This window comes from Chrysochloris asiatica, unplaced genomic scaffold (assembly GCF_000296735.1).
Source record: "Chrysochloris asiatica unplaced genomic scaffold, ChrAsi1.0 scaffold00024, whole genome shotgun sequence".
In the NCBI taxonomy this organism is placed as follows: Eukaryota; Metazoa; Chordata; class Mammalia; order Afrosoricida; family Chrysochloridae; genus Chrysochloris; species Chrysochloris asiatica.
Genome location: NW_006408542.1, coordinates 12,269,838 through 12,285,075, shown reverse-complemented (window position 1 = coordinate 12,285,075; position 15,238 = coordinate 12,269,838). Strand labels below are relative to the sequence as shown.

The following is a 15,238-nucleotide window of genomic DNA, read 5'->3' as shown; positions in this document are numbered from 1 at the left end:
AAGATGTCTAGAAAATGAATGAGATAGAATTGAACCTATTCAGAGAAGGAATTTAGATCCTGGACTACTGGTGTGGAAACTTGACTGTGTCAGAATCCGCTAGAGGGTTTATTACCACACACATTGCTGTCTCCCATGCTGAGAGCTTCTAATTCAGTAGGTCAGATAATTTCCATTTCTAACATGCTATTATAATGCTATTGCTGATCTGGGGACCATACTTTGACAACCACTGTCTTAAACCAACACAGTACGCTACTCTGACCAGACCAGGTAAAGTTTTCCTGACCAGGTAAAGTTTGGAGGAGGCAAACTTGGAGTAAAAAATTATCAATCCCAGTCTTTAAAACAATGATAAATAAATATTAAATCAGCCAGTAGTTGCACACTGAAAGCCAAACTACAGGTAGGTGGGGGAATGGTTCAGGTGTCTGACGCTGAAACTGATTCTTACTTTTCTTTCTGACAGCATTCTAGGATGGGTCAGAGAAGGAAAGAGCCAGTAAAAAGAGAGAGTCCACCTGGCCATGGGCAGCTGGGTGAGTCAGATCAAGATGTGAGAACTAGAATGCAGGGAGGGGGAAGTTAGAGAAGTACTCCTTCTTCTAGACTGAAGAGGGGCACACATTTCTGGAGGCAGTTTATTCCAGAATGCGCTCCATGTACTGCTCCTAGTAAGGCATCTGGGCTGAAAAAGGATTCTGTTGTCCAATCTATTTAGAACACACTAGGTTAAATAAAGTTCTTTACTGTAGGATTAAAAACGTGCATTCTTAATCTCCCGCAAGAGAAGGGTTTAGTGTTCATTGTTTTTTAAACTTTGTTTTTTTCATGGAGAATCTTACGAGACCAATGTACAGTGGGATACACTTTGGAAAACAGTGCTCTAAGGACTAAGTGGACTTCTCCAATCTTGGGAGGCAAAGTGATGAAATTCTTACCCAGACAAGAATTCCAAGCACATCCTCAGCAGCCATGCAATCAGTCTTTGGCGCCCTGAAAAATTTCAAAATGGGATTACAAAGAGTTCCAGATCTGCCCTGTGTTCTATGCTCATCATCAGGTACCTAGGATTCTTTGAGGAGAAACCTGGACCCATGGGCTCTTCAACCAGAAGTCACTGTCACTCCCACAGATTTCTGAGTCTTGCTTAAACACACCTTCACCACCCCTAGTGTGTGTTGCGCTGGCCAGGCTGGCAGAATTGGTCAGACAGGGAGTGGGTGCTGTATTGAATCAGAGAGCATTGCCCCTGTCTATCTATGTGCAGGACCAACTCCCCTCAGACAGGGCCTGCTGAGCTGAGATGGGGAGGGGCCTGGAGGGCCAGCTGTGTCTGGAGAACAGCCGCCCTGATATTTACGACTATGATGGTCCTTCTCTAGTGGACCTGCTTTGGAACATAAATAAACTTAATAGGCTTCAAATAATTATGACAACTGAGTTTAAACCCTAGACTGTGGTCCAGAGCAGTAGATGTCTCTCTCTTGAGAAAGCACCATGTAGTCAGCCGTTGTCCAGGAAGCATGCAGCATCACTGACTAGTGGGAAGGGGGTGGGGGTGGGTGGGCTGGCCTTGGCAATGAACCAAAGGAAGGAAGGAGGTCTCTCACGCAGAATGTCCTGGGCTGAGTTGTAGTACTCAACCTCATCTAGCCCCCAACCTGATGAGGCAGATTTCAGATCTTGCCTCTGATCTTCTGGGTCCACCCCTGGGCCCTTTCTCACCCAGAAGTTGTTGTGGACACATGTAGAATTGTAAATTAGGGTAAAGGCATAGACATATTTTGAATACTTTCTCTGTGTAAGACAGCATACTATCTTGTAGGAAAAAAAGACACCTTCAGGCCACTGCCTGGTATGGCGCTGTAGCTATACATTTGACCACAAGGTTAGTTTGAACTACAAGGTCAGTGGTTCAAACTCACCAGCCCATCTTTGGAAACCCTATACGGGGTTTCTTGAGTCAGAACTGACCTGATGGCACTTCACAAAAGCAACAACAATAAAGTAATAGACAACAGAGTAGATAACACATAAAATTAGTGTCCACTGAGCAGGGACTGGACTTTCAAGGGGAGGGAGAGAACTAAACAAAAGCCCAGGGCTAGGAGAGGACAAGGAACTTTAGTGAACGGTGAGATGGAGAGAAAGAGCAAGCAAAAAAGACAAGCTAGAACTTGGAAGGACTTACGGTTCACATTAAGGAGCGCTGGTGGCACAGTGGTTAAGACGAGCTGCTCACCTAAATGCCAGTGGTTTTAACCCACCAGGTGCTCTGTGAGACAAAAGACCTGGTGATCTACTCCACTGAAGGTTACAGCCTAGGAAACTCTGTGGGGCTGTTCTGTGTCTTACAGGGCTGACAGGAGTCAGAATCGACTTGATAGCACACAGCCTTTCACAGTAAGGGAATTAAACTTCATCAGAAATCACTAGGAAGTCAGGTTTTAATTTAAAAATTTAAAGTGATACATGCATAAAATATAGTCTTCAAACAATGCAAACATATTTTCAGTAAAAAATCAGTCTCTGTCTCACCCTTGGTCCCCAGTCACTCAACTCCCTTTTCAGAAGGAGGCAGCATTTTTATTTTCTTATGTAGTCTTTCAGGAAAATTCCATATCTCTGCAAAGATAGTGTGGATATATATCTCCAGCACTTTTTAAACAAAAATATTTGCATGTTATGCTGTTTTGCATCTAGCTCAATCTATTAATAATAGATCTTGAAGATTTTTAGATGGAATACATTGAATTCCATAGCTTATTTAGTAAGGCTACTGATATATGGAGTCCTCATGTGGTGCTGTAGGATAAACACTGGACTGCTAGCCACAAACCCACCAACCACTCCTCAAAAGCCCTAGACAGGGTCACTATGAGTTGGAATCAACTCGACGGCACTTAACAACAGCAACTACTGATGTACAATTGGTATTTCCAGTCTTTTGCTACTTTGAACAGTGCAGTGAATATCCTGGTGTGGAAGTCATTTTGTGATGTATCTGTAAACTCGTAATACATGTGGACTTGTTTGGTCAAAGGGTATTTGAGTTTTTAATGTTGATAGACTTTTCACAGAAACTAAATTTTAGGCAGAGCATGCTGGAGGCAGATCTGTTTTGAAAAGTTCCTTTTGGAGGCAGTGGGTGATGGGCAGGAGGGGAAAAGACAAGCTTAGAGGGTGTTATGATTAAACCAGGTGAGTATGATGAGGTCAGAAAGAGAGCAGAGGCTGAGGAGATGGAGGAAGCCCATAGAAGAAACACTGGTCACTGATTAGATATGTGTCTATGGGAGGGGTGGAAGCAGACAACTCAGAGGTCCAGAGCCCCACCAAGGAAGTACAGTAACCAAGAGCTAGGAGGAGTAGATTGTAACCATGGCAATGAGACGATATGGGATAGAATGAATGTAAAACCAATGTTCTCCCATGTAAATGATCACATAATTCACAATAAAACATTTAAAAAAAAATGGATTGTGTCTGTTTAGGAAGGAAATTGGAACGCTAGGAAATAACCATTCCCTTCATCTGTATCACAATTGGTTTGCTATTGACTCTTAACCTAAAAGTTGGCCATTGGAACTCATCCAGAGACTCTTGGACAAAAGGACTGGCAATCTTCTTTCTTAAATAATCCAACCTAGCAAACCATCTGGAGGCAGTTCTACTCTGTATCACATGGAGTTACCATGAGTTGAAGTAGACTTGAAGGCTATGTTTTTTGTTCTTTTCATGTGGAAGAAAGACCTAGAGCAGGAAGAAGGATGAGCCTTAAAAAAAAAAAAAAAAGTAGGGCATCCTAACATACTCTAGAAGGTATGATGATTAAGTGCTTGTTTGCTAACCAAAAGGTTGGTGATTCAAACAACCCACAAAGGACTTCTTCAGGAAAAAGACCTAGTGATTTCCTTAAGGATCATGTGAAGAAAACCCTATGGGGTAGTTCTGCTCTTTAACACAGGGGGCGGCTAAGAGTCAGAATCAACTCAACGGCATCCAACTACAACTACAAGAATGTTGACGTTATTAAGTACTGTAGAGTCAGTTCCGACTCATAGTGATCCTTCACAGAGTTTCCGAGGCTGTAAATCTTTACGGGAGCAGAACACCTCATCGTTCTCCCGTGGAACCACTGGTAGTTTCACACTGCTGACCTTGAGGTTGGCAGTCTGACTTGTAACCACTACGCTACCAGAGCTCCTACAAGAAGATCCCTTAGGAATAGGTTGATCACATTTAGTGTAATTACAGACAAGGAACAGGTTAAGAGTCCATGATTTTGCTAACACCTTAAAAGCTGTATTAATCAGTTTAGGTGTATGGCTGGAACTAACAAGTTTTAGTGGCTTAATACAATAGATAAGGAACTCTGGTAGCATAATGGTTACTAGTCAGGTTATTAACCTTAAGGTCAGTAGTTCAAAACTACCAGCTGTTCTGCAGGAGAAAGATAAGGCTTTCTGCTCCTGTAAAGATTTACAGCCTCAGAAACCCTACACAAGGTTACTATGAGTCAGAACTGACTCCATGGCACTTAACAACATAAAGTGAGCTTATGTATGTTGACTACTTAGCCTAGTACATGGAGATGAATAAATAACCACTGTAGGAGTCCCTGGGTTGCACAAATGGCGTAGTGCCCCACTACTTCCAAAAGTTTGGAGGTTTGAGTCCATCCAGAGGTATCTTGGAAGAAAGACCTGTCAATCTGTTTCCAAAAGGGGGCAGTCTTGAAAGCCCTGTGAAGCACACATCTATTCTACAGCATATGGATTGTCATGAGTCAGAAACGACAAGAGAGCAGCAGAATTGACTATTTGGTAGTACATGTCTGTACACGTTCATAGTGTGTGCTCTTTAGTTGGTTGCCCTATGAGCACACCTGTGGTTTCTGCTGATTCCCTCTGCCCATCCAGTTCTACACAGACAGAAGAAAACTCAATGTGATTATGACTGACCTGGATCACTCTCGCCCCAACGCAGGTTTATTTTCTTGAAAGAAATCATTTGGTTTGGCTGACTTCATGGATCAAATTCATGAGATTATTTCCAAATCTCACTATGCCTAGTCCATGCAGACACAGCCCCAGCCTCAGCCAGACAGCTCTGCTCACAGCATATGCAATCTGCAGAATGATTCTTGTTCATTCTTTCATGTTATTCCCACACTTCAGAAGTCTGGAGGGAAGCTGAATGTTTGCTGTTCTGGGATCATTTGAAGCCGGGCATGCAAAGAGTTCCGAGTCACTTTCAAGTCTGCCCGTAGGAAATCTTTCTTGGCAACCAGACAACTAGAATTAGTTATTAAAGGCATGTCAAATGAATAAAGACACCTCTGTGAGGAAAACCACAAGGGCAGTTACTTTTTCTAATATGAATAGGAGGCTAATATCAAATCGCCTTTAATTTTTCACTCTTTCTTGGTTGTTTCGACGGTGGGTCAATTCTAATAATACAGATACAATGTAAAACCATTTCTATTTTCATCTATTGTGGTACATATGTCCACTGCAGACGTGAGTCTTAAAAACCAGGATCTGGAATTTAAATGAGGACCTGCAACTGACAAAGCAGCTTCCTCCAGGAACATTCTACTGTATGCCAAGTCTGCATTGCCCTCACAGGTTGTGAGAAGCTGACACACAAAACAGAATAGAGCATGGTCTTGTTTATAGAACCATAATCCCACAGAGCAAAGCCACAACATTTTCCAGAAGGCAAGGATGACCAAGGAACTAGGACATTCTGTTCCATAAGGGTCAGGGGAGAAAAGGAAAGTGAAGGCATTTTGAAAATACAACTATATATATATAACTTTTTATTGTGAATTGATTTAAGGTTTACAGAGAAGATATCAGTTTTACATTCAATAATAAATCCTTTATTTTGCTTCATTACAATGATTTCAGTCTTCTCTATGAACCATCAGTTAACAGGATTTACCTCCATCACTTGAACTCTTCACTCCTCCCTGTGTCTCCTGTTACCTTCATCTTCCCTCTGCCAACCACTCTCTAGCCCATGAACGATTCCCTCCCTGCCTTCCTCTTACCATCAGAGAATGTTTCATTTAGCAAGAAAATCTTTTCTTAACTTTTTTCAACAGCCTCCACATATATTTTTAATTATAGATTCTCCTTTCCTCATCAGGTTGTCATGCTAATAAAATAGTGAAGCTTAAACATGCAAATGTTATTTGCTGAATGAATTTAGCCTTAATAATAGTCTGAAAAAAATTAAACTCATATAATTCTTAAATTTGTTATTAGAAACCTTCCCCAACAGTTTGTCCTCAATGCTGTAATTTCAGTGTTTGCTCTTGCAAAGCCTCTTCAGTATTTTCCCCAGAAAACCCAAACACTTTCCCTTTGTGAGTTTTGTCTTCTCTCACCTTCCACATCTAATATGAGAATGATAAAGAGAAGGCAGCATCCCAGGTCTCTCTGTCTTTCTGCTCTGACAATGGGTGTTTTCTTTTTCTTCCCAGAAACCCTATACGGGTTGCTCTGAGATGGAACCAACTTGACAGCACTCAACAACAATAAAACATGAATAGATTAAGGGGGATTTGGTGGTGTAGTGGTTAAGTTCTCTGGTGCTAACCAAAAGGTTGGTGGTTTGAACCCACCAGCTGCTCTGTGGGAGAAAGATGGGACTGTCTGCTCCTATAAAGATTTACAACCTTGGGAACCCTATGGGAAAGTCTTACTCTTCTCCACAGCATTGCTATGAGTTAGAATCCACTTGATGGCAATGGATATGAATTGTTGTTATGGTTGTTATGTGCCATTGTGTTGTTACTGACTCATAGCGATGCTATCTATGCACAATAGAACAAAACGCTGCCTGGTCCTGAGCCAACCTCAAAATCATTGCTATGCCTGAGTCCAGTCCATCACTGTCACCACTGTGACAACACATCTCATTGGGGGTTTTCCTCTTTTCTTTGACCTTTCACTTTACCAAACATGATATTCTTCTCCAGTGACTGATCCCTCCTGACAATATCTCTGAAGTATGAAAGACGGCATTTGGCCACTCTGACTTCCAAGGAGCACTCCGGGTGCACTTTTCCAGCACAGATCTGTTTGTTATGTAGGCAGCCCATGGCACTTTCAGTATTCTCCTCCAACACCAAAACCCAACTGCAGCAATTCTTCTATGCCCTTCCTTATCACTATCCAACTTTCAAGTGCATATGAAGCTGTTGAAAATGATATGGCTTGGGTCAGGTGCACTTTAGTCCTTAAACTGACATCTTTGCTCATCAACACTTTAAAAAGATCTTTATGCAGCAGATTTGCCTAATGCAATATGTCGTTTGATTTCTTGAGTGTTGATGGTTGATCTGAGCAAAATGAAGTCTTTGACAATTTCAATCTTTTCTTCATTTATGTGGATACTGTTTATTGGTCCAGTGCTGAGGATTTTTGTTTTCTTTATAGTGAGATGCAACCCACACCAAAGCTGTTGCCTTTGATCTTCATCAGTAAGTGTTTTAAGTCCGCTTCACTTTCAGCAAGCAAGGTTGTATTATCATAGGTTGTTAATGCGTCTTCTTCCAATCCTGATGCTACATTTTTGTTCATATAATCCAGCTTCTCTGATTATTTGTTCAGCATACAGATTGAATAAGAATGGTGAAAGAATACAACCCTGGCACACACCTTTCCAAATTTTAAACCGTTCACTATTCTCTTGTTCTGTTCGAACAACTGCCTCTTGGTCTATAAACAAGTTCCTCGTGAGCACAATTAAGTTATCTGGAATATTCATACTTGGCAATGTTGTCCATAGCGTGTCATGATCCACACAATGGAAAGCCTTTGCATAGTCAATAAAGCACAGGTAAACATCTTTCTGATATTCTCTGCTTCCAGCCAAGACCCATCGGATCAGCAATGATATCCCTCATTCTATTTCCTCTTCTGAACCCAGTTTGAACCTCTGGAAGTTCTCTGTAAATGTATGTTTGCAGCTATTTTTGTATTACCTTTATTAAAACTTTACTCACATGGGTATCAATGATATTGTCTGGTGATTTCCACATTCTGTTGGGCCTCCTCTCTATGGAGTGGACACATATACAGATCTCTTCCAGCCAGTTGGCCAGGTAGTTGTCCTCCAAATTTCTTGGTGTGGATAAGTGAGTATCTCCAGTGATGCATCATTTTGTTGAAAGATTTCAATTTGTATTCCATCAATTCCAGGTACCTTATTCTTTGCCAATACCTTCAATGTACCTTGGAATTCTGTTTGGCTCTTGATCATATGCTACCTCTTGAAATGGTTTTACATTTCTTTTTGATACAGTGACTGTGTAATCTTTCCATCTTCTTTTGATGCTTCCTACATCATTCAATAATTTTCCCAGAGAGTCCTTCAATACCAGAAGTCAAGGCTTAATTTTTTTTTCTTTAGTTACCCCAGCTTGAGAAATGCTGAGTGTGTTCTTCCTTTTTGGTTTTCTAACTCCAGGTCTTTGCACATTTTGTTATAATATTTTACTTTGTTTTCTCGAGCTGAACTTTGAAATTTTTGTCGAGCTGAACTTTGAAATATTTGTTCAGCTCTTGAACCTCTTCACTTCTTCCATTTGCTTCAGCATCTCTAGTTTCAGAGTCATTTCTGACATCCATATTGGTGTTTTCTTTCTCTCTCATATTCTCAATGACCTTTTGCTTTCTTCCCGCATAAAGTTCTTGATGTCATTCCACAACTCTTCTGGTCTTTGTTTTTCAGTGACTAATGCATCAAATCTATTTTTCCGATGATCTCTAAATTCAGGTGGGATATATATATATATTCAGGGTCATATTTTGGCTCTCATGGACTTATTTTCATTTTCTTCAGCTTCTGTTTGAATTTGCATATGAGCAATTGATGGTCTGTTCCACTGTCTGCCCCTGGTCTTGTTTTGGCTAATGATATGGAGTTTTTCCACTGTCTCTTTCCACAGTAGTCAATTTGATTTCTGTGTATGACATCTGGTGAGGTCCAGGTGTATAGTTGTCTTTTATGTTGTTTAAAAACAACATAAAATGCATAGAATGGTTAAAATGCTCAGTTGCTAACTGGAAGAAAAACCTGGCTATCTGGTTCTGAAAAATCGGCCACTGAAAAACCCATGAATTCCAATCAACTCAATGGCAGTTGGTTTTTGACTGGTTATGCTTTGCTGGTTACAGATTTGCCGACTGGGGGAGTTGGTGACCAACAGAGGGAAGAAGAGCAGTGTAGTAGTTAGGAGGTTCCAGCATTGTTTCTATTCAAATACTGGTGCTACTATGTTTTGTTATTATAATGGGCAAGTTACTTGATTACATCTCAGTTTCCTCATCTATAGAATGGGAATAATAAGACCTACTACACTCGATTATTATATTAAATGAGCTAATTTTTATAACACATGTAGAAGGAAGTTTGGCAGGAAGTAAGTACTAATTGAATGTTGATTATAGCTACTATTAAAATCTATAATAGTAATATTATCCAATGGAGAAAGGGATCCATGGGTGAATGGATTTTATGAGTGGGGGGGTGGGTCCTATGGCCCCCAGCTATTTGGACCTTATGTGGAAAGTAAGTTGATTGGCTAGGAGAAACCAGTTTGATCCTTAAGTACAGTCACCTTGGAAACTCCTGTCTTGGCAGATATGGTTTGAACTTTCATTCTCTAAAAGTAAAGCTGCCCCCCCACAGATGCCCTAGGAAGCACACAATCCCTTCTTCTGAAAGCAAGTTTTCATTCAGGATCAAAACTATAGAAACTTTGTAATTGACCTAGGTCCTTCAGTTTCCTAGGAATTGACCTCCTTTAGGTACACCTTTTAGAGTTTCCTTAGATAGCATGTTTTGTATGTCTAAGAGCTTTGAGTGCCTTTTTAAAATTTAACTCTCAAGGGTCAAGGGGTCATTTTGCATTATTTGCCTGTGGATCTAAAAGGTCCCTGGGTGGCACAAGAGGTTTGCAAGTGGCTGTAAACCCGAAGTTTGGTGGTTTGAACCCATCTGTTGGTGCTCTGGCAGAAGACCTGGCAATCTGCATCCACAAAGATCACAGCCAGGAAAACCCTGTGGATCACTTCTCCTCTGCAACACAGGGTTGCCATTAGTTGGGATCTACTTGATGGCAATGAGATTTTATGAGTGGATGGGGGTTTTGGTCTGGTGCCTGGAGCTAGTTACAGGCCTACGTTGAGAACTTTCCTGTCCCTGTCCTTACCTTCAGATTAACATCTCCTTCTTCCCAATAACCTTGGGCCAGGGTTTGGTTCTTTTACCTTCAGTCCACTGATGCTGACGGTGAATCATCAGCTAGTATTAGAGCCATGCCATAGAGCTACCTGGGTTTTCTGGGTTTGTTTTGGAAAAGTTGAAATTAGCTGTGGATCATGGTGCTTCAACAAATGGTAGCATGAGCAAGAGATCCAGCAGACTCTCAAGGGTCAGTTTGTAGAGTGAGAGGAGGACAAGTAGCCAGGAAATTCAAGCGCACTCTTAACCCTCTGTGCCCTGGTTGTTTGTTGTTGTGAAGCACCGTCAAGTCGATTCCGAGCCATAGTGACCCTGTATAGGATTTCCAAGGAGCAGCTGGTGAGCTTGAACCACTAACTTTGCAGTTCAAACGGCTTTGCAGTCTGGCGCATTAACACACACCAGGACTCTATGCCCTGGTTAACAAATGTTTAATACTTTCAGATATAATCCCTGTTCAATTCACTGACCAGTCAGCAACACTGTTGCCTAAATGATGCTCAAAGTTTCAGGACTTCAAGATAGAAATTAAACAAGAAAAAAGTGACTATGTCTTTTTTTTTTTTTTTGCATGTTTGCTTATTTAAAGAAGGATCTGAAGTGACTAATTTGTCTGTATAGAATTCAAAATGAAGATGGAAATGGAAAACTTCACTCAGATACTAGGGTATGGCCATCTGTTTGAATGTTTGCCTTTGTGAATCAAAGCGAGCAGTTGATCGATTTTTTTTTTTTTTTTCCCAATGAGTTGTGGTGCTGTAGAGATACAGCCTCGGGCTTTCAACAGAGACTGAAGCCTTTGGGAACGTGTGTATGTGTGTGCATGCGAGTGTGTGTGTGTGTGTGTGTGTGCTTGGTCTGCACCATGTGCTTTATTTCAATTACTCCCCGTAACAAACCCATGAGGGAGGTGTTGTTAATATTACATAAAAGGAAACTGAGGTTAAAAAAGATGAAATAGTCCCACTACCAAGGAAGAGAAAGAACTGTTTCTCTAAAGCAGTCTGTCTGACTCTGAAGTCTGGCTCTTCTCACTTTGAAGAGGTAGAAAGGAAAGGAAGAGAGCAGATGGGAGTGGGGATATGTAGAGAAATAGAACAAACACCCCAAGGACACGATCTAAGAAATCCTGAGAAAATGCTTAATGAACCCTGAGCCACACTCCTAGCTGTGTCACTGGCACCCCTTCCTCTCAGACACTGTAAAAGTCTGGTCTGCCGTGTTCTGACTCACACCCTTCTCTTCTTCCCTACTCAGACCTAAAGTAGGCCTGCCCTGCTCACTTGACTGTCCTGTTGCTGGGGTCTGGGTCTCCTCCATCCGGAACCGGGTTCCCATGATAGTGAGCAGAGGCCAGGATCTGCTGCTTAGGATCACTGCCCAGGGCAGGAGACAAGCCCCAGGCTCTGAGAGAGGTCACCTGTGAGAGGGTGCCTGGGCCAATAGGGGAAGGTGAAGCAGAACCAGAAGGGCTGAATGCTCGTTGCCACTCTGCACTCATCTGCCTCACTTCCTGTGCATAGATCATAGTGTGGAGTGAGTAGAGCGGGTTCCTGACTGTAGGCACTTCTCCTTCACGAGCTGCCAGGGCTCAGCACGAGTCCTCCAGATGTGGCTGTGACAATATGGCTTTCATCTCCATTAGGGGGACCCCACGAGAGAGGAGCCCCTTCCTTCCCCTACGGCCCCAATCCCTCTTCCAGGACACACACTGTCACCAGAAGGAGAAGCCTGGCACTTCCTTCCCGCCTACCACTTCCCTTGACTTGGGAACCTTGCAGAACCCCCACCAGAGCCCTCCTGAGCAAAGAGCCAAGCTAGGGTAAGCCTGTGTATATGAGGCCTCAATTTCAGATTAGATTCACAAATTTAATTTCCTATTCCTTAATTTAATTCTGCATTTTAGTTTTGTTTTTATTATTTACATGGGTTCCCTTTAATGATTCCAAATTGCTGCTGCCCTCTAGCAGTATTTTGTCTTAGGTTTAACTTCTTGAAAACCGATCAGTGTTGGAGTTTATTCCGCGCTGGGTTTAGTTATTTTCTGAAACGAAGCACAATTAAATTAGAATAATGAACATGCTCTTTAGAGGATTAATTTATAATAAGCAGGCCATGTGCTACAGCTCACAGAAGAAAGGGTATAAGGATCGAAAGCTGTTTTTTCTGCCTAAATATGAAAAGTACATTCTGCAGAGCAGAACAAATCAGCTAATGACATCCAGAGCGCTGGCCAGCCCCAGAGCGGCGTGGAGCTGGCATCTCGAGTTAGCGCGATCCTCACCGACTCTGCTGCTTACCTTCCTTTCTAGAGAAGGCTGGCAGTGGGTGAGTTTGCTGGCTCAACATAGGGGATAGAGATCACCGTGAGCCTCCTACATTCTGCCCCAGGAAGCCCCAAACCCCACAGCTTAAGACTTCGCAAGGTGCACCCTCAGAGCTTCCCACAGCCCAGCCATGTAATCAATCTTTCATCCAACAAATGTACAGCTCCTGTTAGCACCAAGCTCTGTTGTTCTCTTGGAACCCATCATGGAAGAAAACAGATAACACAGGTCCTTGCCCTTGTAGAACACATGTCTGAGGAGTCAATCAGACAATAAATAATAAATAAAAGTCATAAGTAAATTCTACAGAGTGCTAAGGAGTAAGAGGGCTTGAAAGTAGAGAGTGCATGTGTGCTTGTGTGCTTGTATGCTTACATGTGTGTGCGTAGTTTGCAATTTTAAATATGATCAACCAGGGTAGATCTCACTCAGAAGGTAGATCAACTGGGCAAGGAGGTGAGAAAATTCAGTTACTGATTGCATTGTTGAAGTCTTAATTGCTTGTACCTGTGACAGACCTGGTTTGGAAATAGGGTCTTTGAAAATGTTATTCATTAACACCAGTGCTGGTGATGGTGGTGGTGGTGTGCCATCAAGTTGGTTCCGGCTCGTAGAAGAAACTCTGTTTAGGGTTTCCAAGATGCAGCTGGTGGGTTTGAACCGCTAACCTTACAGTCCAGTGTTTATCCTATAGAGCCACACCATACATCTATTCAATCTTGTTGTTAAGTGTCATCAGTCTTAGAGACATCCTCATAAAAAGAAGAGACACAGAGAGACACACACAGGAAGACAGGCAAAGATGACTCTATAAGGCAAGGAATGCTTGGAGCTCCCAGAAGCCCAGAGAGATAAGAAAGGATTTTTCCCTAGAGGCTGTAGTGGGACCATGACCTGACCAACATGATGATTTGGATATCATTTCACCTCCAGAACTGAAAGACAATGATACTTTGTGATGGTGGGGTCAAAATTGTCCCAGGAAGAGGAAAGAAGTAGCAAAAGTCCTCAGGAAGGAGTGTGGGTGATGGGTCTGAGGAACAATGAGGCAAGTGGAGCCTGAAAAGGGAGAGTAGATAGGAAATAAAGGGGCCAAATCATGTGGGGCATTGGCTTCTGCTCTGAGTCAATGGACAGGGTTTTGAGAAAAGGCCAACCATGACCTGATTTACATCAGACAATCACTTTGGCTGTTGTCTGAGAAACTGAGGTGGGATAGTTGGGTGGATTACCAGATGACACAGTTTGTGCTCAACTGTTAACTACAATTAACATCATCATGGAAGAAAGGTCTGGCAATCTACTCCGGTGAAGATTAATGACTCATACGAACTCTGTAGGGCATAGTAGAACTTCTCCCTAGGGTTTCTGAAACTGTGAAGCTTACAAGAACAGATAGCTTCATCTTTCTCCCACACTGGTGGGGTTTTCCTTAAAGAGTGCAAGCAAGGAAACCCTAAGGAACAGTTCTCCTCTATAAGACATGAGGTTCCCATGAGTCAGAATCAAATCTGTGACAGTGGGTTTGCTTTGGGCTTAGGGATGGGTGGAATCTGGGAGAGCTGCTTAGACCTCTAACACTCCAGCCCAGATTCCCCCACACCACATCCCTGAAATAGTCATTCCAGGCTTCATAGCCAGACCTGGAGACTTGCAGTCTCCCATAGCCTCCCGATTTCTCTCAGAAGACCTAGAAGTTGTTGTTGTTATGTGCCATGGAGTTGGTTCCGACTCATAGCGACCCTGTACAGGGTTTCCAAGGCTGTAAATCTTTAAGGGAGCAGAAAGCTTCATCTTTCTCCTGCGGAACAGCTGGTAGTTTCGAACTGCTGACCTTGTGGCTCGCAGCCCAATTCATAACCACTACACTACCAGAGCTCCTTTCATTCCAGGCTTTATAGCCAGACCTGGAGACTTACAGTCTCCCATAGCCTCCTGATTTCTCTCAGAAGACCTAGAAGAGTGGTTTCAAACAGCTTGAACTTGCTGTGAGGCAAGTCAGAGCTATCCACCCCACCCCCACCACACACATGCCCCAGGAGACTGCCCCTCCCACTGACCTTTGGACCAAGGGCCAGAGCCTGCAATGTAACAGGTCTTCCAAGCAAGGAACAACTCTGCACTGTTCCTTTGGGTGTCTCAGACACCTCTAAGAGAGGCACCCTGTCCTCTAGGTACCCTATAAGGTAAGTTAGAAACCTTCTGTTGTGCAGCTGCCCCAGAAACAAGGGGCAGATCAAAGCAGGAGAAGTCCAACATCTGCAGCAACCAAAGCAATAGACACAAACAAACAATGAATAAATAAGCAGATGAATGATTGATGGATGGATAGATGAATGATTGATGATGAAATTAATGATTGATGAATAAACAAAGGTACAGCCCGGAACCAACTTCTCCTGGCTGCTCTTTGGATCATCTCTTAGGAACCAAGAAAAATCTTCCTATGACTGTCACCTCTAGAAATCCCTGTTGGAGTTGGGATTGCACCTGCTTCGGACTCCAGAGGCAGTAGAGGTGTTGGCTTAGCAGCAGAGGCCTGGAACTGCAGGGATGGGCAGAAGGAGGCTGGAGCAGTTGGGGCTGAGGTGGAGAGTGCCTGAGGCAGCTTCAGGGTCAGGAGGAGAGCTCTGAGGATATGGGAG

At 42.7% G+C, this 15,238-nt stretch overlaps 1 protein-coding gene across 1 annotated transcript; it reads left to right on the top strand.

Moving 5' to 3' along the window:
- Positions 1-527: 527 nt before the first annotated feature.
- On the top strand, positions 528-14,890 carry LOC102819461 (chromosome unknown open reading frame, human C2orf91). The gene is made up of 2 exons (XM_006839460.1): positions 528-539; positions 14,807-14,890. The coding sequence occupies exons 1-2, from the start codon at positions 528-530 to the stop codon at positions 14,888-14,890; spliced, it is 96 nt and encodes a 31-aa protein (XP_006839523.1).
- The last annotated feature ends 348 nt before the right edge of the window (positions 14,891-15,238 follow it).